The sequence below is a fragment of the Centroberyx affinis genome, unplaced genomic scaffold (assembly GCF_046629955.1).
Source record: "Centroberyx affinis isolate AG114_WGS23_722 - 3 ecotype Tasmania unplaced genomic scaffold, CSIRO-AGI_Caff_v1 ptg007799l_1, whole genome shotgun sequence".
NCBI lineage: Eukaryota > Metazoa > Chordata > Actinopteri > Beryciformes > Berycidae > Centroberyx > Centroberyx affinis.
In genome coordinates, this window is record NW_027283920.1 from 1 (window position 1) to 25,452 (window position 25,452).

The 25,452-nt window shown below is 42.7% G+C and overlaps 1 protein-coding gene across 1 annotated transcript; it reads left to right on the top strand.

Annotated features, from left to right (window-relative positions):
- Positions 1-474: 474 nt before the first annotated feature.
- On the top strand, positions 475-23,621 carry LOC139639828 (ankyrin repeat and fibronectin type-III domain-containing protein 1-like; the record flags this gene model as incomplete). The annotated part of the gene is made up of 5 exons (XM_071513980.1): positions 475-643; positions 3,515-3,681; positions 17,510-17,732; positions 18,418-18,610; positions 22,754-23,621. Coding segments are annotated over 5 exons (1,620 nt in total), but the record flags the coding sequence as incomplete, so codon positions are not given.
- Between the last annotated feature and the right edge of the window lie 1,831 nt (positions 23,622-25,452).

Here is a 25,452-nt window from a genome sequence, read left to right on the forward strand (position 1 = left end):
TAAGCATTAACCAACCCTTAATTAACAGTTAACTAATGTGTCTGGAAAATCATTTACTAATGGTGTTCATGTTAACTAAGGTATTAATTTATACATTTAATAGTCATCTTTATAAACTATTAAATATTGTATAAATTAATACCTTAGTTAACATGAACACATTAGTAAATTACACATTAGTTAACTGTTAATTAAGGGTTAGTTAATGCTTATTAAGCATTAACTAACCCTTAGTAAGCATTAACTAACCCTTAACTTAGTGACCTGTATGGTAAAGTGTTACCTCTTAATTTAAGATTCGTTTGTCAGAATCTTAGTTTAAAATTCACTGGCTCCACTGTCAAAATCTTGAAATTCACAGGCTTCTTTCTGAATTTCTCTTGCTGACATTTCTCAGTGTGTCCATCACATCCTCCGGTTGTGTAGATCTAACTGTGTGTGTGTGTGTGTGTTGTGTGTGTGTGTGTGTGTCAGGCCCGTCTGTTCCGGCTGTACAGTCAGGAGGTGGTGGATCTCGGTCACGGCGTTTCCTTCCTGCTGCTGCTGCCGGCGGCGGACGACGTGTGCACCGCCCCGGGACAGGCCAACCCCTACACCCCCCTGTCCGGCTTCCTGCACCTCCCGCTGCAGATGTTCGAACTGGGTGAGGACACACACCACACACACACACACTTAGAAGAAGAGCCTGGTGCCTGTCGCTGGTCGCTCGCCTTCTCTCGTTCCTCTGGTGTTGAGAGAGACTATTTCTGTCTGTCTCTCTCTCTTTCCATCTCTCTCCCTCTCCAATTCTCTCTCCAGCTCTCTCTCCATCTCTCTCACTCTCTCTTGCTGTCTCTCTCTCTCTGTCTGTCTCAGTCTCTTTTTCTCTCCCTCTCTCTCTTTCTCTCTCCCTCTCCATCTCTCTCTCTCTCACTCTCTCTGTCTGTCTCAGTCTCTCTCCCTCTCCATCTCTCTGTCTCTCCCTCTCTCTCTCTCTCTCTCTCTCTCTCTCTCTCTCGCTCCCTCTCTCTCCCCCTCTCTCTCTCTCTCTCTCCCCCATCTCTCTCTCTCTCTCTCTCTCTCTCTCTCTCGCTCTCTCTCTACAATGAATAAAGTACAGTGACTTAAAGAAGACAGAAGTAGTGATGACTCTCAGCTTCAGACACAAACACCACAGGCTGCATCGGTTCCTCATGTTGTGTGTGTGTCTAAAACTCTCCACTGAAACCAGACTGATGATGACTGATTTTAGTGTCAGCAGCTCTTTAAGGGCAATTCAATGGGAGGGAAACTCAGGACAGAGCGGTACCTTTAACTCTCCCATTATGTTAAAATTAACAGACATCTGAAAAAATTAAATTAAATTAAATCTAAAATGTATGTTTGGGGTCAAATTGACCCCAGCAATTTAAACCTACAAAAAAATGATAGTAATTGAAAGTGTTACCCAAGTTTACACTTCAGAACATCAGCAGGTAACACATAGCAGTTAGTCAATAATGAAAAAAACACCAATAAAAAATTAATTAGTCACTAAAATAGTCTTTCAAAGAGCGGTGACAGGACCTCGTTAGCAGAAATCTTCAGGTGAGATAAAACTCTATAAAAACTTGATCAAACTGCACGTTGTATGTTAGGGCCCTAAAGCATGGGAATGTTTTTAAATGAGGAATTAATTAACAAAAACATTAATAAATAAAAACAAATTCATAAATAAAATGTGCAAAGAAAAGAAAATGTCACTGTAGGTTTTCCAGCCTGGCGTTTGGGTCTGACCCCGGAGCTGCTGCCTGGAGCCTGACCCTGACCTGCTCACCCTACAGTGACTCACTGTCCTGATGCAGGAGAGGTGCAGGAGGATAAACGCATTAAAGCGAGCTGCTACAATGGCTGCCAGTGTGGCTCCACAGACGGAGCTGTGTGTGTTCAGCAGAGAGAATCCACAGATTCCTATCTGTCCCCCCCGCCCCCCCCCCCCCCCCCCCCCCCCCCCAGTCTGCTGGGAGACGCACTAAATCAGTCTGCAGGCTCCGTCTGTCCTGACCCCCTGCACACACACACACACACACACACACACACACACACACACATAGATGAATGTGTCATTAACGCCCATGCACATTGCACAATACTCTCTCTTTCTAGACACACTAGTCCCCTCTACCCCCCCCCCCCCCCAATATATAGGGGTGCATGTTACTGACTTCGCTCAATATTATGATTGCAGTATGAATTGCAGAACGTGGGCAGAGCTTTTTCTGCATAATTTATTTTTTAAGAATGTGAAAAGGTTAAAAAAAATGCTGCTTTTTAGGATTTGCTCAGTTTGAACAAAAGTGCAGAGTGCAACTCGATCTGTAGATGGGATGAGAATCTCCTCGGCAACCGAGGAGATTCTCATCCCATCTACAGATCGAGTTGAGAATATGTTGTAAAAACTGCAATTTTGATCAAATTATTATTACAATATACATTTACACAAGCAACTCATGAAACCAGTCAGCAACCCAAGAAACCGGTCAGCAACTCATGAAACCAGTCAGCAACCCAAGAAACCAATCAGCAACTCATGAAACCAGTCAGCAACTCAAGAAACCGGTCAGCAACTCATGAAACCATTCAGCAACTCATGAAACCGGTCAGCAAATCAAGAAACCGGTCAGCAACTCATGAAACCATTCAGCAACTCATGAAACCGGTCAGCAACTCAAGAAACCTGTCAGCAACTCAAGAAACCGGTCAGCAACTCATGAAACCAGTCAGCAACTCAAGAAACCTGTCAGCAACTCAAGAAACCTGTCAGCAACTCAAGAAACCGGTCAGCAACTCATGAAAACCGGTCAGCAACTCAAGGAAACCGGTCAGCAACTCAGGAAACCGGTCAGCAACTCATGAAAACCGGTCAGCAACTCATGAAACTGCTCAGCAACTCAAGAAACCGGTCAGCAACTCATGAAACCGGTCAGCAACTCAGGAAACCGGTCAGCAACTCATGAAACCGGTCAGCAACTCAGGAAACCGGTCAGCAACTCAGGAAACCGGTCAGCAACTCATGAAACTGCTCAGCAACTCAAGAAACCGGTCAGCAACTCATGAAACCGGTCAGCAACTCAGGAAACCGGTCAGCAACTCATGAAACCGGTCAGCAACTCAGGAAACCGGTCAGCAACTCATGAAACCGGTCAGCAACTCATGAAACCGGTCAGCAACTCATGAAACTGCTCAGCAACTCATGAAACCAGTCAGTAACTCAAGAAACCAGTTGACAGAAATCCTTTAATTTTCTGCAACCAGAGAAATGTCTTGCTGGTTTAGGTTGCCCATGATTTTGTCACTTCCTGTTGGTCGGGGTGGAGGTTGAACTCTCTTGAGTGACATCATCTATCAGCAGCCAATCACGTGTTCGTCTCACATGTTCCGCCAATCACCGAACACTGAAGCCAGTTGGCTCAAATCAGCCTCTGGACATCGATGTGGATGTTAATCTGAATGTGCAGTTTGTTCATCTCCATGTGTCTGTTTCTCTTCCCTTTAGTCCACTTCTGCACCTACAAAGAGAAGTTCATCAGTCTGTACTGCCGCCTGTCCTCCGTCCTCGACCTGGACGCCCTCATTACCCAGCAGGCACTGCGGGAAGCCATCACCGACGGCGAGGTGGCCACGGCCAAACAGAGACACCAGCTCATCCTGGACTACATCCAGGTAGGAACACACAGACTGATCTCTACTGCAGGCTGGTGCTTCTTCCTCAAGAGTTTGCTTTTTTGTGGTTTCATTCATGTTCAAAATATTAACTTAAAATTAGCTGTTTTCACGTTGAAGGATGATGAACCATTTCACCTTGATTTTAAATTCACTGGATTCATCATCAAAAAATGAATTTCAAATTCTTAAAAAGTCTTAATTTAAAGGTTTATGTTATAACATGCTAATGTTTCGTTGTGTCATTTTGTACCATCTGTATTTTTGTGTATTTTTGATTAATGTTTTCGGTAACACTTTACAGTAAGGGTCACTAAGTTAAGGGTTAGTTAATGCTCAATAAGGATTAGTTAATGGTTAATAAGGATTAGTTAATGCTCAATAAGGGTTAGTTAATGCTTAATAAGGATTATTTAATGCTTAATAAGGGTTAGGGTTAATTAACAGTTAACTAATATGTAATTTACTAATTGTGTTCATGTTAACTAAGGTATTAATTTATACATTATTTAATAGTTTATAAAGATGACTATTAAATAATGTATAAATGAATACCTTAATATGAACACCATTAGTAAATGATTACCAGACACATTAGTTAACTGTTAATTAAGGGTTAGTTAATGCTTATTAAGCATTAACTAACCCTTAACTTAGTGACCCTTATTGTAAAGTGTTACCATGTTTTCTTGAGTCCGAAATGAGGCCAAAGACAAATGTCCAGCCCTGGTTGGACAATAAAGTTCTATTCTATTCTATCCTGCTCTACTCTACTCTACTCTGGTGTGGTTGTACTGTATAAGGTTTGAGAGAGAGTGATCAGTTGTGTTAATAGATGTGGGAAAAATTCCTTAAAGTGTGGAGTTCTGCTACGGCTGAAACTGTCGATACATGAAATAAGTGAACATCTGCACTTCTGACTCAGTGAACTGGAGTTGAGAGAGATTTAGAGTTTTATTCGGTCTGGTCGTATTCAGCCTGGACGTCTGGCCGTGCGGCTTCTGCTACTGTACATATTCATACAGGATTTATATTAAAGCTGATTAAACCTAGTATGAAGTCACTGCTCGGGCTTTCAAGTCGGTCCCTCGTAAATGTGACTGCGGCGTTAAATAGTAGACGTTAATCAGACATGAAATACAAATACAAGTCATATTTCAGCGCTCGTGAAAAAAATAATACTTTAATAGAACTCATTTTCAATATCGTTTCATTTCATATCCATGTTTTCTGTGAGAAATAACCCCGGCAAACACCAAAAGAGCGAGGCGGCGTGAAAACAACGGAGTCGGTAATCCAATTTGAGACGTTTATTGATGCAATAAAGTCTAACTGCTGGGAGTATTAGCTGTTAAATAGCTTGTTTTTGTAGCGTTAAAGAAGTCCATAACCGGCTGGTTGCTCCTCTGGTGTCAGAAGTCCAGAGCATGAAAGCAAACCCATCTGGAGTTTTCCTGTGAAGAGCTAGCCCAGCGCTAGCCGCCACTGTTAATGGAGACCGACCACAAAACCACAAGGGTGCTCTCCGATCGCAGCGCGCCGAGAGGTGCTGCGAGTGTGTGTGTGTGTGTGTGTGTGTGTGTGTGTGTGTGTGTGTTTACGTGTGTGTACCCATCTGTCTAGCTCTCTGTCTGTGATTTTAAAGCTCGGAAAAAAGTGGCCCCCTAACCACAAATTGCTCAGTGCAAGAGAGAGGGAATGGCAGGGGAAAAAATAATACCAATCATGAGAGCGTGTGTGTGTGTGTGTGTGCGCTGGTGTGTGTGTGTCTGTGTGTGTGTGTGTGTGTGTGCGCTGAGCTGAGCAACGCAATGTGTCTCTCATTAAAGAGAGCGAAATGTTAATGTGAAGGGCAGAGTGTGAAAAGGGCCACGTCTGTCAAGTCTGAGATCTTGCTATTCGTTTGGCACATTCACACACACACACACACACACACACACTTTACACACACACCCATGTCTCAGCATGTCTAATCTGGGAGGTCCTGACAGTGTGTGTGTGTGTGTGTGTGTGTTTCTGGGGGAAAGTGGGTTAGTGTGAGGATGACGTGATGCCGTCTAATTGTACAGTTTGTTTAGACTTGCCACGTGTTGATAGAGGAAAATATTGTGCGTGCGTGTCAGCCGGCAGACGGTGTGTCTTCTCCGTGTCGAAGCGTCTCCCGGCTCACATGTGGGATTCCACACGCCAGCCCGGCTTAGAGCCACACGCTTACGGATAAGACTGTTTGTTTTCGCTAGATATTAGATACAGAAACATTTGCTGTCGGGGCATTAGCTGCAGAAACAGGAAGGTTCAGCGGCAAACCGGGAGGAACAAAATCTGTCTGTGGTTTGATACAGAGGAAATTCACATCCATTAAATCTATATGATGAGCTGATATCTGCTTTTTTTAGCTACACGACTTCTTTTTATGATGATTTCTGTTCATTAGACGAAAGATGAAGTTGAAAGATTTGAGTTTGATCTAACATTAATTTGGTTCTGCTGTGTAACATTCAAGAAAGAATTGTGTCTAATTGTGTTAAGTTCGTGTAAATGAAATAATGGTGAAGTTTAACAATTCATCAATTTGCTGGGGGACCCCCTGGAACCTCCTCAAGGACCCCTGGTGGTCCCCAGACCCCACGTTGAGAACTACTGCTTTAAACTACAGACTGTTAATTATGCAGTAATGACTGGAAATAACTAAGTAGATGTAATAACTAGTTATAGCATCACAATGACTGGTAATTACTGAAAAAGCTGCTTTCACCAGCTATTACTTAATTACCTAACCCTAATAACAACTAGTCATTACATTAGAATTACTGGTAAAAGCACCTTTTTTATGTGTTTATTACCCAGTAATTACCAGTCATTCTAATGCTATTACTAGTTATTACGTCTATTTTACTTACAGATATATTACTTAGTTATTTCCAGTCATTGCTGCATAATTAACAGCCTGTAATTTAAAGGGAAACCAGAGGGACTTCTACAGCGGCTGCCACAGCAGCACTGCTATATCAGCTCCTCTAGAACCGTGGTTCTCAACGTGGGGTCCGGGGACCGCCAGGAGTCCTTGAGGGGGTTCCAGGGGGTCCCCAGCAAATTGATGAATTGTTAAACTTCAGCATTATTTCATTTACAAGACGTGAACACAGTTAGAGAATGTAGAAGAATGACTGTTTTGATCATAGTTTCTCTGTTATCTCTCTACCTACAATACAGATAATCATGGAAGTCTGGACAAAATCATATCTAACAATAAAAATATTCTCAGATTTGGGTCCGAGAGACAAAATCTCATCAAATGGGGGTCCGTGGCTCTAATGTGGACTAAATTAGGGGTCCTTAATATGACAAAGGTTGAGAATCACTGCTCTAGAACAAGACTGACACACTCATACACACTCACATGCACACACACACACACACACACACACTGTTGCTTGCTACATATCCCTGCTCATAAGGTCTCAGTCCCTTCTTGACGCTCACCTTCATCTCATCTTTAATATCATCATCCTCCTGCGGCTCCAATCTGCTGCAGACTAATCAAATCTAAAGATGTTTGTCTTCGATGGGGCAATTTCCCCTGAGAGTGAGGAAGAAGTCTGAAGCCTCCTCTACTGTCAGATCCACTTAAGTTCTCTCCGCTCTCTCCAACTCACTGGATCCTGCACCTGAGGAAGAGAGAGGGATGAGAGTTGGCATAGAGAGAGAGAGAGAGAGAGAGAGAGAGAGAGAAAGAGAGGTAGAGAGGGAGAGAAGGGACAGTGCGTCAGTTTGGTTCGGTCCTTCGTCTTTTGCAATGACTTTGGTTCCAAGCTGGCGTCTCTCAGAGTGAACGCTGTCGGGAACTGATGCAGTGTCTGTGGCACACTGGATAATCTTATATACACACACACTCTCTCACACACACACACAGAGACACACACACACACACACACACACACACAGAGACACACACACACACACACACACACACAGAGACACACACACACACACACACACACTCAGAGAAGAGCCTGGTGCCTGTCGCTGGTCGCTCACCTTCTCTTGTTCCTCTGGTGTTGAGAGAGACTATTTCTGTCTCTCTCTCTTTCTCTCTCTCTCTCTCTCTCTCTCTCTCTACTGTCTCTCTTCCTCTCTATCTCTCTCTCTCTCTCTCTCTCTCATCCCTCTTTCTCTCTTTCTCTCTTTCTCTTTCTCTTGCTGTCTCTCTCCCTCTCTATCTCTCTCTCATCCCTCTTTCTCTCTTTCTCTCTCTCTTGCTGTCTCTCTCCCTCTCCATCTCTCTCTCTTTCTTTCTCTCTTTCTGTCTCTCTCCCTCTCCATCTCTCTCTCCATCTCTCCCTCTCTTTCTCTCTCTTTCTCTCTCTTGCTGTCTCTCTCCCTCTCCATCTCTCTCTCTATTTCTCTTTCTGTCTCTCTCCCTCTTCATCTCTATCTCCATCTCTCTTTCTCTCTTTCTCTCTCTCTTGCTGTCTCCATCTCTCTCTCTCTCTTTCTTTCTCTCTTTCTGTCTCTCTCCCTCTTCATCTCTCTCTCTCTCTCTTGCTGTCTCTCCCTCTCCATCTCTCTCTCTCCATCTCTCTCTCTTTCTCTCTCTCTCTCCCTCTTGCTGTCTCTCCCTCTCCATCTCTCTCTCCATCTCTCTCTCTTTCTCTCTCTCTCTCTTTCTCTCTCTCTCTCCATCTCTCTCAATCTCTCTCTCCATCTCTCTCTCAATCTCTCTCTCTCTCTCCATCTCTCTCTCTCCATCTCTCTCTTTCTCTCTCTCCTCCCTCTTGCTGTCTCTCTCCCTCTCCATCTCTCTCTCTCCATCTCTCTCTTTCTCTCTCTCTCTCTCTTGCTGTTTCTCCCTCTCCCTCTCCCTTTCCATCTCTCTCTCTCTCTCTCTCTCTCTCTCCCCCCCCCCCCCCCCCCCCATATTGCTTTTGTGTGTTGACTTTCCACTGCAGTGGACAATAAAATTCTGTTCTGTTCTCCTCTATTCTGTCGGGAACTGATGCAGTGTCTGTGGCACAGTGGCTAATCTTATATACACAGTAAGACACACTCTCTCTCTCACACACACACACACACACACACACACACACACACACACACAGCTGTGTCTCGGGGAAGTGACGCAGCGCTGCGTTCGTCTTTTGGAAGCCTTCGGTGTGTCTTCCTGTCTTCCAGTAAGGTGCTTCACCAAGCCGCTCGCCTCACTCTGAACCCAGCGCTCTGCTGTCAGCTGCTGAGCGACTGCAGATGCGGCTCTGCTTGGCAAAGCCGTGGAAATTTCCTTATATTAAGCATCACTGTATCAAGGTTAGTGACCGCGCAGAATTTTCCTCCTCTCCTCTCCTCTGAGGAGAAGAAGAAGAAGAAGAAGAAGCAGTAGTGTGCCAGCCTGCCCAGCGCCAGCCCGCCCTCACAACACTGACTGCTTCTGCTCGTTAGTGTGCAGGGAAAGGAGAGCTTGTCGGGTTTCTCGACAGATAATCCCAGTAGTGTAAAACAGTGGTTCTCAATATGGGGGTCGGGACGGCCCAGGGGGTCACAAGATAATTTTGGTGGGTCGCAGGATGATTTATGGGATAGGAAAAAAGCATATGTCTACGATACAAATTTATTGTCATGTCTATTTTTTCAGATATTTCTTTGCTTTTTTTTCTTGTGAACTACTTAATAGTTTTCCTGTGATAATGAATCAAATGAAACAAACTGAAAAGGGAAAATCTTTCTTTGGTCAAATTCTGCATGCTTGTGATGGGGGTCACGAGTAGATATCGCTTCGTTTTAAGGGGCCACGAGCGAAAAAGTATGAGAACCACTGGTGGAGAAGAGCGTGATTGAATCAGACTGAAGTTAAAGGTGTCACATTATTAAACATCAATATATCAGTCCAATTAATTGTGAAACTTTGGAATAATCACTGTAAACCAGTGAGCCCATGTCGATCGATCTCCTCTATCTCACTCCAGTAGTATTGTTAGTTCTCATGTTTCTCCACATTAAGACTACATTTCCCATCAGCCCCGTTGCTCCCTGCCCCCCCCCCCCTCCCCCTCCCTCCCTGAAGAGGATCAACATGTTGGAAGTGATTTCTCCATCTTCCTTTCCCTCCTTCCACCATCTGCTGCCAGAAACTCTTTCAGCTTTAGCTCCGTTTGCTCTGGAAGAACAGAACCTCTTCCTGTTTTGTGCCGTAAAGCGATCCAGCAGATTTCCCTCCAGATCCACCAGGTGGAGAAACAATGGGACATGTTTGCCTAAGGTATCTATCCCAAATGTCGTAAAATTAATGTGGGTCTGATTAAAATGTTACACATAGCACCTTTACAACATTTTATGCAATTAAAGCTACATTACCCTGAATCTTTTTACCAGCCAAAACGATAAAGGAAAAGAAAGAAATATGCCTAAACCAACCTAAGACACTGTGTGTGTCTGTGTGTGTGTGTGTGTGTGTGTGTGTGTGTGTGTGTGTGTGTGTGTGTGTGGTGTCTGTGTAGCTGGCACTAATTGCTGTGCCAGACAGTCGACGGTCGCTTAATTGCTGTTTAAACAAGTTGTCAAGCTTCATTATAAGACAGAGTTCACAAAGGATCGTGGGGAGACTTCTTCATGTTTTTTCATGTTATCTAACTGTCTGATATGAAAGGAAAAACATACAGATATAACCACCATAGAAGCAAATTAGTAGATTGTGACACAAAACTCATATGTCTCTCAACCAACTAGTGACCAGGCCTTTCCTTTTAGAGCTGCACTGGGCAACTTCCAGAGGTGGAAAGTAACTAAGTACATTTACTCAAGTACTGTACTTAAGTACAATTTTGAGATACTTGTACTTTACTTGAGTATTTCCATTTGATGCTACTTTATACTTCCACTCCACTACATTTCAGAGGGAAATATTGTACTTTCTACTCTACATTTACTTTTATTTACTACATTTATTTGACAGCTTTAGTTACTTTTCAGATGGAGATTTGACACAATGGATAATATAACAAGCTTTTAAAATACAACACATTGTTAAAGATGAAACCAGTGGTTTCCAACCTTTTTGGCTTTTGACGTCTTACAAAAAGCAGTGTAGTCGGGTCACATTTCAGATGTCTATGAGTTGTTAACAGCTCCACCAAATAGTGATTTTTCCCTCTAAACCTCACATGGTTTCATTTCAATAAATGTTCAAATGATCCAATATTTCAGCAAAAATCAAAGATTAGAGAAAAAGTCCAAAAACTGAAAACAGATTTGTGTATCAGAACTTTGTTTTTTCTTCTTTCCTCTCCCATTAATCATCTCACGACCCCTCAGATTTATCTGGTGACCCTTTGTAGGGGCCCGACCCCTAGGTTGGGAACCACTGGACTAAACTAGCTAACTGTATATAAAGTAGTTCAAACTAGCTCCACCTCCAGCAGCTACAACAGTAACATGCTGCTTACACACTGATGCTTCAGTATTAATAATCTAATGATGTCATATATAATAAAATATCAGTCACAGGGACCAAACCACTACTTTTACTTTAATACTTTAACTACATTTTGCTGCTAATACTTATGTACTTTTACTTAAGTAGGATTTTTCATGCAGGACTTTTACTTGTAATGGAGTATTTTTACATTGCTGTATTGGTACTTTTACTGAAGTAAAGGATCAGAGTACTTCTTCCACCACTGGCTCCAAGTGAGGCGGGCCGACTCAGTTTTCTGTCATTTCTTTTTATTTTTCGTAAATAAACTAAACACCAAAAACGTAAAGATTCCCTCTGCGGGACGAGCAGGAATCTCCTTCATGTTATTCCCTCTGTCCCCCTCTCTCCCTCTCTGCCACCGGAGCCTCGGCATTCTTTCCAGCCGAGTCATCCCTAGTGTCAGTCTCCCTGCTGTGTGTGTGTGTGTGTGTGTGTGTGTGTGTGTGTGTGTGTGTGTGTGTGTGTGTGTGTGTGTGTCTTTGGCACTAAGTGCTCTCCTGCTCTGTGTCAGACAGTCGCCTAATTGCTGCTTAACGTTTTGTCATGCTTCATTCTCTTCAAAGGCACACACACACTCACACACACACACACACACACACACACTCACACACACACACACACACACACACGCTAACACACTCATCACTCACATACGCCTATTATACATTCACTCATTTACACATGCACAACATATCAGAGTCTACACACACACACTGAAGTAGTCAGTCACACACACACCCAAACATAGAGATCAGAGAATTAGAGACATCTGTAATCATAGTGTTCATGGAAGAAGAGGTAGGAGGAGGAGGAGGAGGAGGAGGAGGAGGAGGAGGAGAAGAAGGAAGAGGAGGAGGAGGAGAAGGAGAAGAAGAAGGAAGAGGAGGAGGAGGAGGAGGAGGAGGAGGAGGAGGAGGAGGGTGATGTCTTAAAAACAAAAGAATAACCATAACATTTCCAATAAAGAGCAGGTCTCAGTGGCCTATTTGAGCGTAACTAAACCCATCCAGTTGATGTGAACAGGATTATTCTCAGTGAAGAAGAAGCTGCAGTGTAGCCGACGCTGTGCAGCATGCGGCACATGACACACGCGTGTAGGCGTGTTGTCACTTTTACAAACAAAACACACAGCCGCCGCATCTAGGTCAACTCCACTGCAACGTTTTTTTACTCATGCACATGTTTAAAATCAGGCTCAGGTGTTCAACAGATAACTCTCTCTTCTTCTCTCTCCAGTGTCATGGAACTTAGTGGAGGAAAACCTGTGTGTGTGTTGGTGGAAAGTTTGTCTCGACATTAACTACAAACTACAAAGTAATTGTAGATTTAGAATCAGAATCAGAATCAGCTTTATTGGCCAAGTATGTACACATACAAGGAATTTGACTCAGGTTTTTTGTTGCTCTCAATGTACTTACACAGAATAAATATACAGCTAAAAACAAGGACAACAAGATGAACAGAGGTAAACCTAAATATTTAACTACAATGTGCAAATATGCATATATAGACAATAGTGCAATGGTGCTGGAATAAATATGGAGTTGTTGGTGTAACAGGTTATATACATGAGATATTACACATTACATACATTACATTATATACACAAATCAGATATTGTACAGATGATGATGATGGGGGAGGAGGAGCAGGAGGAAATCCCTGGTCTGGGCCTTTCACTCCTGCTTACAGTCTATGGAGATAGTCTCTAGGTGAGGGCTGCATGATTTCTTTAACACTATGACATCTGTACACCAACTTTCGTTGTATGTAGAAACAGATTTATATCAGTTTATTTCCTCCACCGACCAAGTTGAAAGGAGGTTTTGTTTTCCCGCTGCCTGACTAGATTTGACTATTTGGTGGACAGGTCGGACCGGTAGATTTTGGTGGTGATCCATATCTGGGAATCAGTGGTGGAAAGTAACTAAGTACATTTACTCAAGTACTGTACTTAAGTACAATTTAGAGGTACTTGTACTTTACTTGAGTATTTCCATTTCATGCTACTTTGTACTTATACTCCACTACATTTATTTGACAGCTTTAGTTACTAGTTACTTTGCAGATTTAGATTATTAATACAAATTATAAATCAACTAATAAATGATGATATATTTTTATAGGTTAAGCTACCCAGCAGTATATAATGTAATTAAAATTAGCTCCACCTTTATCAGCTGCAACATTAAAGTGATGAACACATTATTATTATTATTATTAATAATAATAATAATAATAATAATAATAATAATAATAATAATAACTTTATTTGTATAGCACTTTTCTAAAAACAATGTTTACAAAGTGCTTTACATACAATAAAACCCAAAAGCAGTAATGTGAAACTACCACAATGAATGACAGAAAAATAAAAATAAATTTAAAAAGTATATATAATAGAAAATAGGAATAAAATGTAATATATTAGGTAAACAGGTACAGCTAAAAACACATAAACAGAGATACAATTAAAAATAGATTAATGCATCAATAATTATAGTCCAATAACATGATATATATGATTCTGAAATGGGCCATTCTGCATAATGACTACTTTTATTTTGCTACTTTAAGTATATTTTGATGCTAATACTTTTGTACTTTGACTTAAGTAACATTTTGAATGCAGGACTTTTACTTGTAACAAAGTATTTTTACACTGTGGTATTACTACTTTTACTTAAGTCAAAGATCTGAATACTTCTTCCACCTCTGCTGGGAACAGATGATTTCCATGTTCATGTGCTGGAGGTAAAGTCCGTCATCATCCGGGACGTCTGACTCAGCTGCTTTCACGTGCTATTTCTGTCAGAAAGTCAAACGATGAACAAACACAAACCGTTAGGGACGCTGCAGCTTTGACAGATGGAGAATTGTTCCGTGTTGGTAGAGGTTTGCGCTTTAGTAGTATGTATATATGATGTATATATATGATGTATGTATATATGATGTAGTATGGTATATATGACATGTATATAGTACAACAAGACTAGATGAGGCTTTACAGAGTGCCATCTAGAATCTGATTTAAACGTTTTTATTGTCTATGAATAATGGCAACACCTTATATAACTTAGTGTGTATTACATAAGTTACATAAGTGTCATTTGATTTCTTCAGTTTGTAGTACATAACGTCTTTTATTCACACGTTTTTTCCCTGTTTTTTATTTTAATCTGTGATGTACCTCTAAAGGAAATGTGACGCAGTGTTTGCTTTGTGATGTTCTGAAATGCTTTGGAAATATTGCTTCTCTTCCATTCATGCCCATAACATCTTATATGAATTGATCTGAATTCATTCAGAAGATTGAATAGAAAAGACGTGTTATGTAGCCAACACAGATAATGACCGTGTTCTGATTAAGATAATCAGTAATCATAAACTGAAAACGTAGGGCGTGTGTGTGTGTGTGTGTGTGTGTGTGTGTGTGTGTGTGTTTTACAAGCATCACTGGCTTTCTGACTTATCCCAGGTGTGTGTGTGTGTGTGTGTGTGTGTGTGTGGGCGATGGAGAGAAACGCTGCAAAGCTTTTCTCTGTTCCACCTCAAGGCTTCAAATGATGTTAGAAAAGTATCTATTCAGCTCAGTCTGCAGTGGAGAAAGAAGCTTCATGCATTATTCATGAGCGTCCTCTTTCTTTCTATTCAAAACATATTAGGCCAAACATAAAGGCCCAAAGCTGCAGCTCATACTTATTTAAATGGAGACTTGAAGGTCGTTTTTTCTATTGCTGTCCGTTATCACTTCTCCTTTGGTATTTAAATTAAGTCACTCCTTGGTATTTAAACTCAATCACGACTCATATTTCCACGCTGCCGTCTTGCCCTCAGTCTCAGTGCATCAGAACTGTTACTGAGCTGAAGTTTGAGCTGAAGTGCCTCCATTTTGCTTCTGTCACCATAAAGCACAGTTCAAGAGTCTCTCGTATGTACACTCACTGAGCACTTTATTAGGAACACCATACTAATACTGGGTCGGTATCAGCTTTAAGCTCAGTGTCAACCGGCTACCAAAGTGCCATCCTCCTCCTCCAGGTTGGACGTGTTGCATTCTGGGATGCTTTTCTGCTCTCCACAGTTGTAAAGAGGTTATCTGAGTTACTGAAGCCTTTCTGTCAGCTCCAACCAGTCTGGCCGTTCTCCTCTGACCTCTGACCTCTGACCTCTCTCATCAACAAGGCGTTTCTTTCCGCAGAACCGCCGTTCACTGGGTGTTTTTTGTTTTTCGCACCGTTCTGTGTAAACTCTAGAGACTGTGTTACAACACCGGCTCAAGGGAAATCACACAGAGGAGTCAAACCCATGTAAGTTGTAGAAATTATAATTAAGTTTATTGTAACATATACATATATAAGTGAAACAGGAGAGGATGGTGGAGGCTGGAGACCGTGCTGCTGTGGTGTCGGCTGCAAGGACGAAGAGAGAGAGAGTTCGGAGGTGGAGGAGGGGCTTTTATAGCCTTCCTGGTCAGGTGTTCCAATTAGGGTGGCACAGTTCCAGGACACCTGAAACACAAACTCCACAACCAAAATGTCCTATTCATAACACCCCCACCCTTAAAAGGATTGTTCACTTCAACACGAATATAATACAAATGAAGAAAAACAGTGATGTAAAGTATTGTACTAAAGGTAACTTCGTCTAATCTTGTCACTTTCTGCTCGTACAGTAAGTAGCCACAACCTCGGGAACACAATTTTTAAATTCCTCTAAAAGAATCAGCTATCTAAGTTCTCTAGACTCCACCTCAAGATGGCACCTTTAACTACCTTTAACTATCAGCACTTTGCTCAAGACTCAAAGAGGAATATGCTTCTTGTGCCTTACCAACTAGAACAGTGATTCTCAACCTTTTTCATATCAAGGACCCCTAATTTAGTCCACATTAGGGCCACGGACCCCGATTTGAGAGTATTTCTATTGTTAGATATGGTTTTGTCCAGAATTCCATGACTATCTATATTCTAGGTAGAGAGATAACAATGAATCTCTGATCACAATAGATTCTTATACCTTCTCTAGTTGTGTTAACTTCTGAAATAAATGAAATAATGCTAAAATTTAACAGTTCATCAATTTGCTGGGGACCCCCAGGGACCCCCTCAAGGACCACTGGTGGTCCCCGGACCCCACGTTGAGAACCACCGAACTAGAACACACTGCAGCAGGAGGGTCCAAACATTTTTGGGCCATTTCAGAGTGGTACCTACCCTTTCCTCAAAATGAGGAAAATACTACTACGGGAACCAGTCTACTGTGCGTGAAAATCCCAGGAGATCAGCAGTTTCAGAAATACTCAAACCAGCCCGTCTGGCACCAACACGCCACGGTCAAAGTCACTGAGATCACATTTCTTCCCCATTCTGATGTTTGATGTGAACATGAACTGAAGCTGCTGACCTGTATCTGCACGATCCTATGCATTGCACTGCTGCCACATGATTGGCTGAATGGATAATTGCATGAATAAGCAGGTGTACAGGTGTTCCTAATAAAGTGCTCAGTGAGTGTATGTATGTATGTATGGATTCTTGATACACTGCAAAAAAAATACCAAGCTGTCCAGTGATTTCCTCTTGTCTCCGGACCTATCGGCTTATTTCACGATATTTTCAGTCAAATTCTCTCACTGTCTCATGTCTCAAAAAGAATGTGGTAATGATTAATGATAAAATGCTACACATAGCACCTGTTTAATCCTTATCCTACCAGCATATTTAACATACAAGGACTACCAGGGACTCCAAGAATAAACTACTGTAAGAAACAACCATCATAGCAAAATGTTAACTTATTTCTTCTCAAAACATTATTAGTTATGTAATTAATGTCATCTGAAAAAAAAAACAGATTATTATTATTTTAGGAAAGTTACAGTTAATTAAATGATGTATTGTATTTGTGACTTTGAACATCATCTGACCTTAGGAAGAGCAGTATTTAGGGTCACAGAGCACATGAGGAAATCTGTGTCTGTCTCCTTCAAAATGACTGACAGAGAGCCCCTACCCCCCCTGATAGTGTGTGATACTTTAAATTAGGACCCATGGCAAACATGAACTCAATAAATAGTTCCATCTAGCGGAATTGGGTGCTTTTGACCCCAATACATTGGTATTTTTAAAAAGCACTAATTAAAACAGAAACAGAAAACAATGATATGAAGTCATTAGGAACAAATTGATTGACAAAGCCATGAAAAATTGGAATGACAGAATAAAGCATCTGTGAGATATTGACAAAAAGTATAGCTCTGGGGTCTGCGGGTACCCCAGAGGTAGGATGAGGGTTAAATATGGAGAAGTTCAGCTCTGTCCTGTCCTCCTCCCCCCCGCCCTCCCCCCCCCCTTGCAGCAGCTGGACGAGATGTGGCGTGACCTGCGCTGGATCACGGACGCCCTGCAGTACGCCCGGTACCGGCAGCCCCGCGGCGGCGTGCCCGTCACCTGCCTGGTGGACGCCAGCGCCCCGGAGAGCGAGTCCGGCCCGCAGAAGACCGACTCCACCTCCTCCACCATGGACTACCTGCCCACGCCCTCGCCCTCCCCCGAGCTCCGCAGGAGGAAAGCTGTCAGCGGTGAGTGACGTGAAACACACACACACACACACACACACACGCACACCAACACGCACACCAACACACACACTAAAAAACAGCTAAATTTCTACTGCTTTGCCATTCAGATTCAGAAAACTTTATTTCAGAAGCAATTGCCTCACATATTCCTATATTCCTTTTACTGCTCTTATAGTTCTTATAGCTCTTTTGCCCTGGTAGTGTTTTAAAAATGTCACGCTCACTCTAATTATATGTATGTGTGTGTGTGTGTGTGTGTGTGTGTGTGTGTGTTTGTGTGTGTGTAAACTAGTTACTCTGAAATCCATTCAAACTGTACTGTTATTTCCATATTTGCCATATGTCTCTACTTTTTGTATCTTACCTATTTAATCAGTGTTTAGACTGATGGAATAAATGTCTTAGGACCATTTAGTAGTACTTTTTAGGGTCTTAGGTTAGTCTTAGGTGTTTTGTAGGTTGTAAATGTTACTGTATAATACATGCACTTTTTCATATCTAGATGTGTTAGTAAATATATATTTTAAATACTATCTGCTTAGTGTCTGGGCCCCTATTCTCAAGCTTCAGATAGCTTATCAGGGTGTCCCATTTCACATATCTCCATTGTGTCTCATATGATTGTACTTGTATTTTAACTGATTTGTGAATAAACTGAACTGAACTGAACTGTGCCTGCTCCCAGACTCCCAGCTGGGCTCAGATGAAGACGGTTCCTCGGAGGTGTTCCTGCCGACGGACAGCGACTACGACTCCAGCGACGCCCTGAGCCCCCGCGAGCTGGACCTGCTCTACTCGCCGCCCCAGGACCTTTCCCAGCAGGCCGTGCACTCGCTGGGCGGCAGCGCCCCGGATGTGCTTCAGATCCACGAGATCAGGTAAAGAGAGAGAGAGAGGCCCGGGAAGAGAGAGAGAGGTCTGTGTAGAATGTGTGTGTGTCGTCTCTGGATGCACCACAGCAGAAGGGGGGGGTGCAATGCAGCGGTTTTCAAAGTGGAGTTCGGGGTCCTCCAGGGGTCCTTGAGGGGGTCCAGAGGGTTCCCACAAAAATGAGGAATAGTTTGAATTCACCTTAATTTAAAGGTGCTACATCAAGAAATCATTACCACATTAATTTTAAGACTTTAGTATAATTACCGTAAACAAACCAGAGCCTCAGTGGTCAGCCTGTCAGCCTCTATCAGCCTCTACTCTGCATCCTCCATTGTTTCTCCACCTGGTGGATCTGGAGGGAAATCTGCTGGATCGCTTTACGGCACAAAACAGGAAGAGGTTCTGTTCTTCCAGAGCAAACGGAGCTAAAGCTGAAAGAGTTTCCGGAAGCAGATCAATTAATCAATCAAACTTTATTTATATATATAGCACCTTTCAAACAAATCAAATGCAATTCAAAGTGCTTTACAAGTGATTGACAAAACGTTGGATGTTAAAAATGGATTTAGAGACTAATGCACACCAAAACAACCAAAAACCCCAAAAGAAGTTAATTGAATAAGACAACAATAAAAGATGGGTAGTTAAGATAATGAAAGATAAACAATAAAAGATCAACAATAAAAGATACAAGCAATAAAAGCAATACAAGCAATAAAAATAACAATAAATTATGAAATACTACACAAAATAAATGTATTATAGTAAAACAGTAAAATGTTTTATAAAATAGAATAAAATAAATAATGATCAACAGTGAAATGTCGATAAAACAAAATAGAAAAAATAATAATAATAATAATGATAATAAATAAAATAAGTATAAATACTAAAACCATAAAATTATAAAACACTACATAAAAGCCAGACTGAATTGATGGTTTACGTTTAAAAAATATCAATATTGTCAGCAGCTCCTCTCAGATCCTCTGGAAGGCCGATCCAGCGGCTTGGAGCATAACGGCTGAAAGCAGCATCACCAAATTGTTTTGTTCTGCTTTGTGGAACAGCTAAAAGAGAAGAACCGGAGGATCTGATCTGAGCGGCCTTCCTGGTTCATAAACCAAAAGCATTTCTGAGAGGTAGTCTGGTGCAAGGCCATGTAGTGCCTTATAAACTAATAAAAGTGTAAAGACTTTAAAAAAGGCGTAATGTGTACTCTCCTTTTGGTCTTAGTCAGCAGTCGTGCAGCAGAATTTTGAATTAATTTTAGATGATTTATTGTATTCTTCGGTAGACCAGAAAGGAGAGCGTTATAATAGTCTAGCCTGTTAGTTATAAAAGCGTGCATCAGTCTCTCTGTGTTGCTCAGAGAGAGAAATGGCCTCACCTTGGAGATGTTCTTCAAATGATAAAATGCTGTTTTTGGGACACTTTGCACATGAGCCTTGAAATTAAAATCAGAGTCAAAAATCACTCCTAGATTTCTTGCTTCTTAGCTTGGGTTGAGTCCTAGTGTATTTAGTTTGAGCCTTTGAACCAATGATCAGTACCTCTGTTTTATCCTGGTTGAGCTGTAAAAAATTCAGTGACATCCAGGCCTTCATATCTAAAATACAGTTAACAAGTGAGTCGGTGGAAGGAGGGAAAGGAAGATGGAGAAATCACTTCCAACATGTTGATCCTCTTCAGGGAGCGAAAGAGAAAACAAAAGAAACGCTAGCATTAGCAACAGCACTATCATGAGATAGAGACGACCAATCGTCTGCACCATGATCTCATTTGTTTACAGTAAATATACCAAGGTATCACAATTAATTTGACGATGATATATTGATGTATAAAACTGTTATACATAGCACCTTTAGATCTCTAGAAAATAACCCATTTAGAGAATATATAAGAAACACTATTCTAATCAAAGGTTTCACTCTCACCACAATCATCTTCCTAAATACAGTACAGACAGTTTTACAATTCAATACTAAATCAATTAGAAATCCTCCTGTATTGGGGTCCCTAAGACAAAATCTTATCAAGTCCGTGGCCTAATGTCTGTCTCTGTGGGCGTCTGAGCATTTGAGACCCACTGGTGTAGTGAGTCAGGAGACTCTCCTTCAACTAGAGGTCCTTTATAATGAGATGCTTCCGGCACTCTCTCCGTAGTTCAACCCTCAAAGGTCAATGGATTCTGGATATTTTAATGGTTAAGTGGCAATTTATTCCACTCCATGGCCCCAGCAGCACAGCAGAAAAGAAAGGACAAGATTAAAACAAGTGTATTTCTAGACTAAAACAGGTGGATCCTTAGCTCCCCTCACTCTCCTCCACTCCTGTTCCTACTGGCTCTTTACATCTTTTCATATCCGTCCCCCACTCTCTCTCTCTTCCCCTTTGTCTTCATGAAACTGCCTCTTTCCTTTTCACTCCTCAGACTTCAAAGACCTGCTTGCATCAGGCCAGCTACTCCCCAGAGGATTATCGGGCCAATTAACACCATATTTGTCCGTCCCGATAGTCGGAGGGGAAACTCTGATCAGAGGCTTGGTTGGGGCTGATGGTCAGCACAGATTATCTGGTAGTGTGAAGGATTTACAGATTCAATCTGAGCAGACTGATCTGAGCCGCCCTGATTATTTATTATTTATGACCAGACGTCTGCAGGATCTGAAGTCCTGTGTCCTATTTAAGGTCCTTGAAAACAAAAACTTTGGGAACATTTGTCCTAAGTTACTAGTCTAACTCGGTGATTCTCAACCTTTTTCATATCAAGGACTAATCTAGTCCACATTAGAGCCACGGACCCCCATTTGATGAGATTTTGTCTCTCTGACCCAAATCTGAGAATATTTTTATTGCTAGATATGATTTTGTCCAGAATTCCATGACTATCTGTATTGTAGGTAGAGCGATAACTGAAACTATGATCAAAACAGTCATTCTTCTACATCCTCTAATTGTGTTAACTTCTTGTAAATGAAATAATGGTGAAGTTTAACAATTCATCAATTTGTTAGGGACCCCCTGGAACCCCCTCAAGGACCCCTGGTGGTCCCCAGACCCCACATTGAGAACCACTAGTCTAACTACCATGACCTTTTTTTCTGACACCGCGTGTACAGCTCATGTTGACTGCGTCTCTCCAGACACAGCTTTATGCAAATTCTCTTTTTGTGCGTTTTCTTTGGGGTTTTTTTTTCAGTAATTGTATATTAATGCACGTTGGATCGCGCAAACTCCTGTGAACTTAATAGTGACGTATCAGGGGTCAGTAGGATATTCTGTTTAATTGTTAAGTGTGTGATGCCCCAGTATATTTAAATCAGTTAGGATTTTAAAAGTCTTCCAATGTGTCCCTAGCCTAAGAACCTTAAAGAGTAACTAAACCTCCAATCTCTGAACCCATCGTCTATCGGTCTGACGACGATTAGACTCTGGAGACGACGGCCAATATTTCGGGGTTTCCGGTGTAGCCAGCGGACATCCGGGCCAAGACTTCCTCTTCTGTGCACCGGTCATTGTTTACAGTCCGATTAGCAACTTGAGACGCGAGAATGGAGTTGGAGTTGAGAGACGACGTCTACAACCGGATTGTTTCACAAGTTTTTTAGATCTAGACGACATTTCGGCTAATCTCTATAAACAGATATCTGCATATGAGACGTCGTCTCTCAACTCAAACTCCATTCTCGCATCTCAAGTTCCTAATCGGACTGTAAACAATGACCGGCACACGGAAGAGGAAGTCTTGGCCCGGATGTCCGCTGGCTACACCGGAAACCCCGAAATATTGGCCGTCGCCCCCAGAGTCTAATCGTCGTCAGACCGATAGACGATGGGTTCAGAGATTGGTAAACCTCAAACCCAAATCTGTGGTGAAGCCTGACACCTAATGGTGAAAAGTAGGGTACTGAACTGACCATCTGCTATTGGCTGGTCTTTGGTGCCAGGTGATGTCACCCTCTATAGAGTACAACAACGTTTACACCACAGAACCACATGCTCTCTGTCGACATGCGGGTCCCAGTCATGCGTTTTTAAAGCTGGTTAGGATTGTTAGGAAAGTCTTCCAGTCTGTCTGTAGCATTAGTTGGTATTTGTAAATCTAATGGATCCTTTCATTCTATCTTTTTTCCTCCATCTCCCAGGTACAGCGTCTGTCCGCCCAAAGACCTCCCCCTCTCGCCGGTGATGACGGATCCCCACTCTCCATCGCTCTCTAAAGACGCTCCTCTCTCCCCCTCCCTCCTCCCCCACACCCTTTCTCTATCCAAAGACCTCCCCCTCTCTACCTCCAGTCTGCCTCGCTCCCCCTCGCTCACCAGAAACCTCCCCCTCTCCCCGTCGCTCCCCCTCTCCCCAAGATTCTCCAAAGACCTGCCGCTCTCCCTGCCCCTCTCCCCGGGACTGTCGGACACCACCAAGACCCTGGAGGGCCTCTCCCTGTCCAAGAGCCACCCGGACGGCAAGCTCCCCGCCACGCCTCTGAGGGCCCTGGCCAATCCCCCGGCCAAACGCAAACTGCTTTCCAGGAGCCACGGCGGCCAGTACTTTAGCGGGCCACAGCGCTGGCTCAGGGGCCACAGCGGCGAGAGCCACACCGGATCCTTGTCTGAGGGCGTCTACACCAAGCAGAGGGACCCGGACCTGCCTCTACTCGGGGATCTACCCTCCCCGCAGGGCGGCACCTACATCAGCCAGGCCTCTTGCGTCCTGGAAAGCCGGAAAGGCCGACACCGGGAGCCGAGGCCCCACGTTCGTAGGATCTTCGTAGAACCCTGCAAGGAGCCGTCGCCGGGCCACGAGAGCAGGGGCTGGAGGGAAGAGGAGGAGGAGGAGGAAGAGGAGGAAGAAGGGATGATAGAAAGGGTGAGAGCTGCCGGCGTGTCGGTGGTGGTGGCGGAGGCGGAGTCTGGAGGGGAAGGGGAGGAACCGGAAGGAGCCGCCGCCCAAGATGTAGACTCAGACGACCAAACCAATGCACAGGTTTCAGAGATACTCAGTAGCACGCTCTAGGGTTGGACAGCGATTAAGGAAGCAACACTTTGGATTGGATAACAAAAGACACGGACACTTTTGGACAACTGGTAATTAAAGCTACACTAGGCAACATCTTTCTGTAAAAATCCGTCTTATCAGCCGAAATCACAGTGTGGCAGAGCAGAGCGTCCCATCCCCCTATTTGAGACCGTAGATTTGCCCCAAACATAACAGCGAAATATGAAACTTTCTCCTAAACAGCAGCAAACAAGCGCTCTGTCTAGAGAAAGCTGAGTTCACCAATGATGGTTGAACCACTTCACCCCCACCAGCCAACTAACAAGAAGAAATGTAGGTCAGTGGAGTGTGCAGGTTACTGATGTCACTTGATTTATGGGTAATGAAGTCCTTCAAACTATAAAAAATTCAAACCATTATCGCTCACTGCCACTGGGGGCCGCCACAGTGCAAAATTGCCTAGTGTAGCTTTAAAGCGATATTCCACTTAGTTTTAACATGGGGGTTATTAGGCACTTGACCGCCATGAAAACCAGAATATAACCTACTCACCAAGATCAGATGCAGCTGGACGAATTTTTAGCATTCGCATTTTTACTTCCTATTCATGAAAATAACCTGAAAACTGACATTTAACACGTCTGTGAACAGATTCAACAACAAATCCTGCTTTTAAGACAACAAAGCAATCATTTTGCATTTCTATTCTTGGTCTACGCTAAAATTTGTATTTAAAAATAAAAGTAGATCTGGTCTCCCAAAGAGGAAGTATCTCTCCTATATGGTATTCTTCCACTATGTTGGACCAATGAAATAGCTTCTTACTAGTGCATGAGCCATTGTGCATTGATCCCATTGGTTCAAAATCATCTCTGTAGCAACTCTTCATTTGGAATAATGCTTGCGAGAAGTCTGTCTATCAATAAAAATGCTATTCGGCGAAATTCTGTTCTAAAGCGTTGGACCAATAGTCAATTGAAAATCACAGTAGCAGGATCTGTTGTTGAATCTCTTCACCAACATGTTAAATGTCAGTTTTGAATAGGAAGTAAAAACTTGTCCAGCTGCATCTGATCTTGGTGAGTAGATTGTATTCTGGGCTTCATGATGATGAAGTGCCAGATAACCCCCCATGTTAAAACTAAGTGGAATATTGCTTTAAGAGGATCGGTGAAAGCTGAGCAGCGTGCTTCAGGATTGGACACCAGCTGATGATGATGAGTTTATGGATTTCCGTTGTTTCCGCCTCATTCGCCTCACCGCCGTCCGTCCCGCGTCTGTCTCTCCACCTCCGTGACACCCGGCCGGGCGACCAGCCTCAAGACCTCGCTGTAGATTGTAGACAAAACTGAAGTTGCTGGTTCAACTCCGCCAAGCCTCAGAACCCACGGCCTCGACTGTTACGATGATAATAATCAATGCAATGAGAAACCAAGCACTGCTTCTCCAACCAGAAACTTTGCACATGACTCTGTATGTCGACCAAAAAGGTGACTGTGTGACTGTGGCTCGGAAAGGCATTCAAACGTTTTTTTTTTGTTTTTTGTTTTGTTTTTTAGTTCAATCACAGATATTATATTAAACTCTTGAATTGCTGGAAAGCGAACAGCGATGTTTCCTACAGAACACTAGTCCTTTTCGTGCCCCCGGTGTCAGAGCATGGATTTCCCTCCACTTGAAGTGAATGTACAGTTCAGTCTGTTTCTTTGTGGTCTCCTGTGATTATTGCCTCCTGTCCTGCTTTGACTTTATCAATGTTATTTTGAGCTGCTCCGATTGGGTCTCAATGTGGTCCAATAAACATGTGGCACGTTTGAAAAAAAAAAAAAAAAAAAAATCCCCCATACCC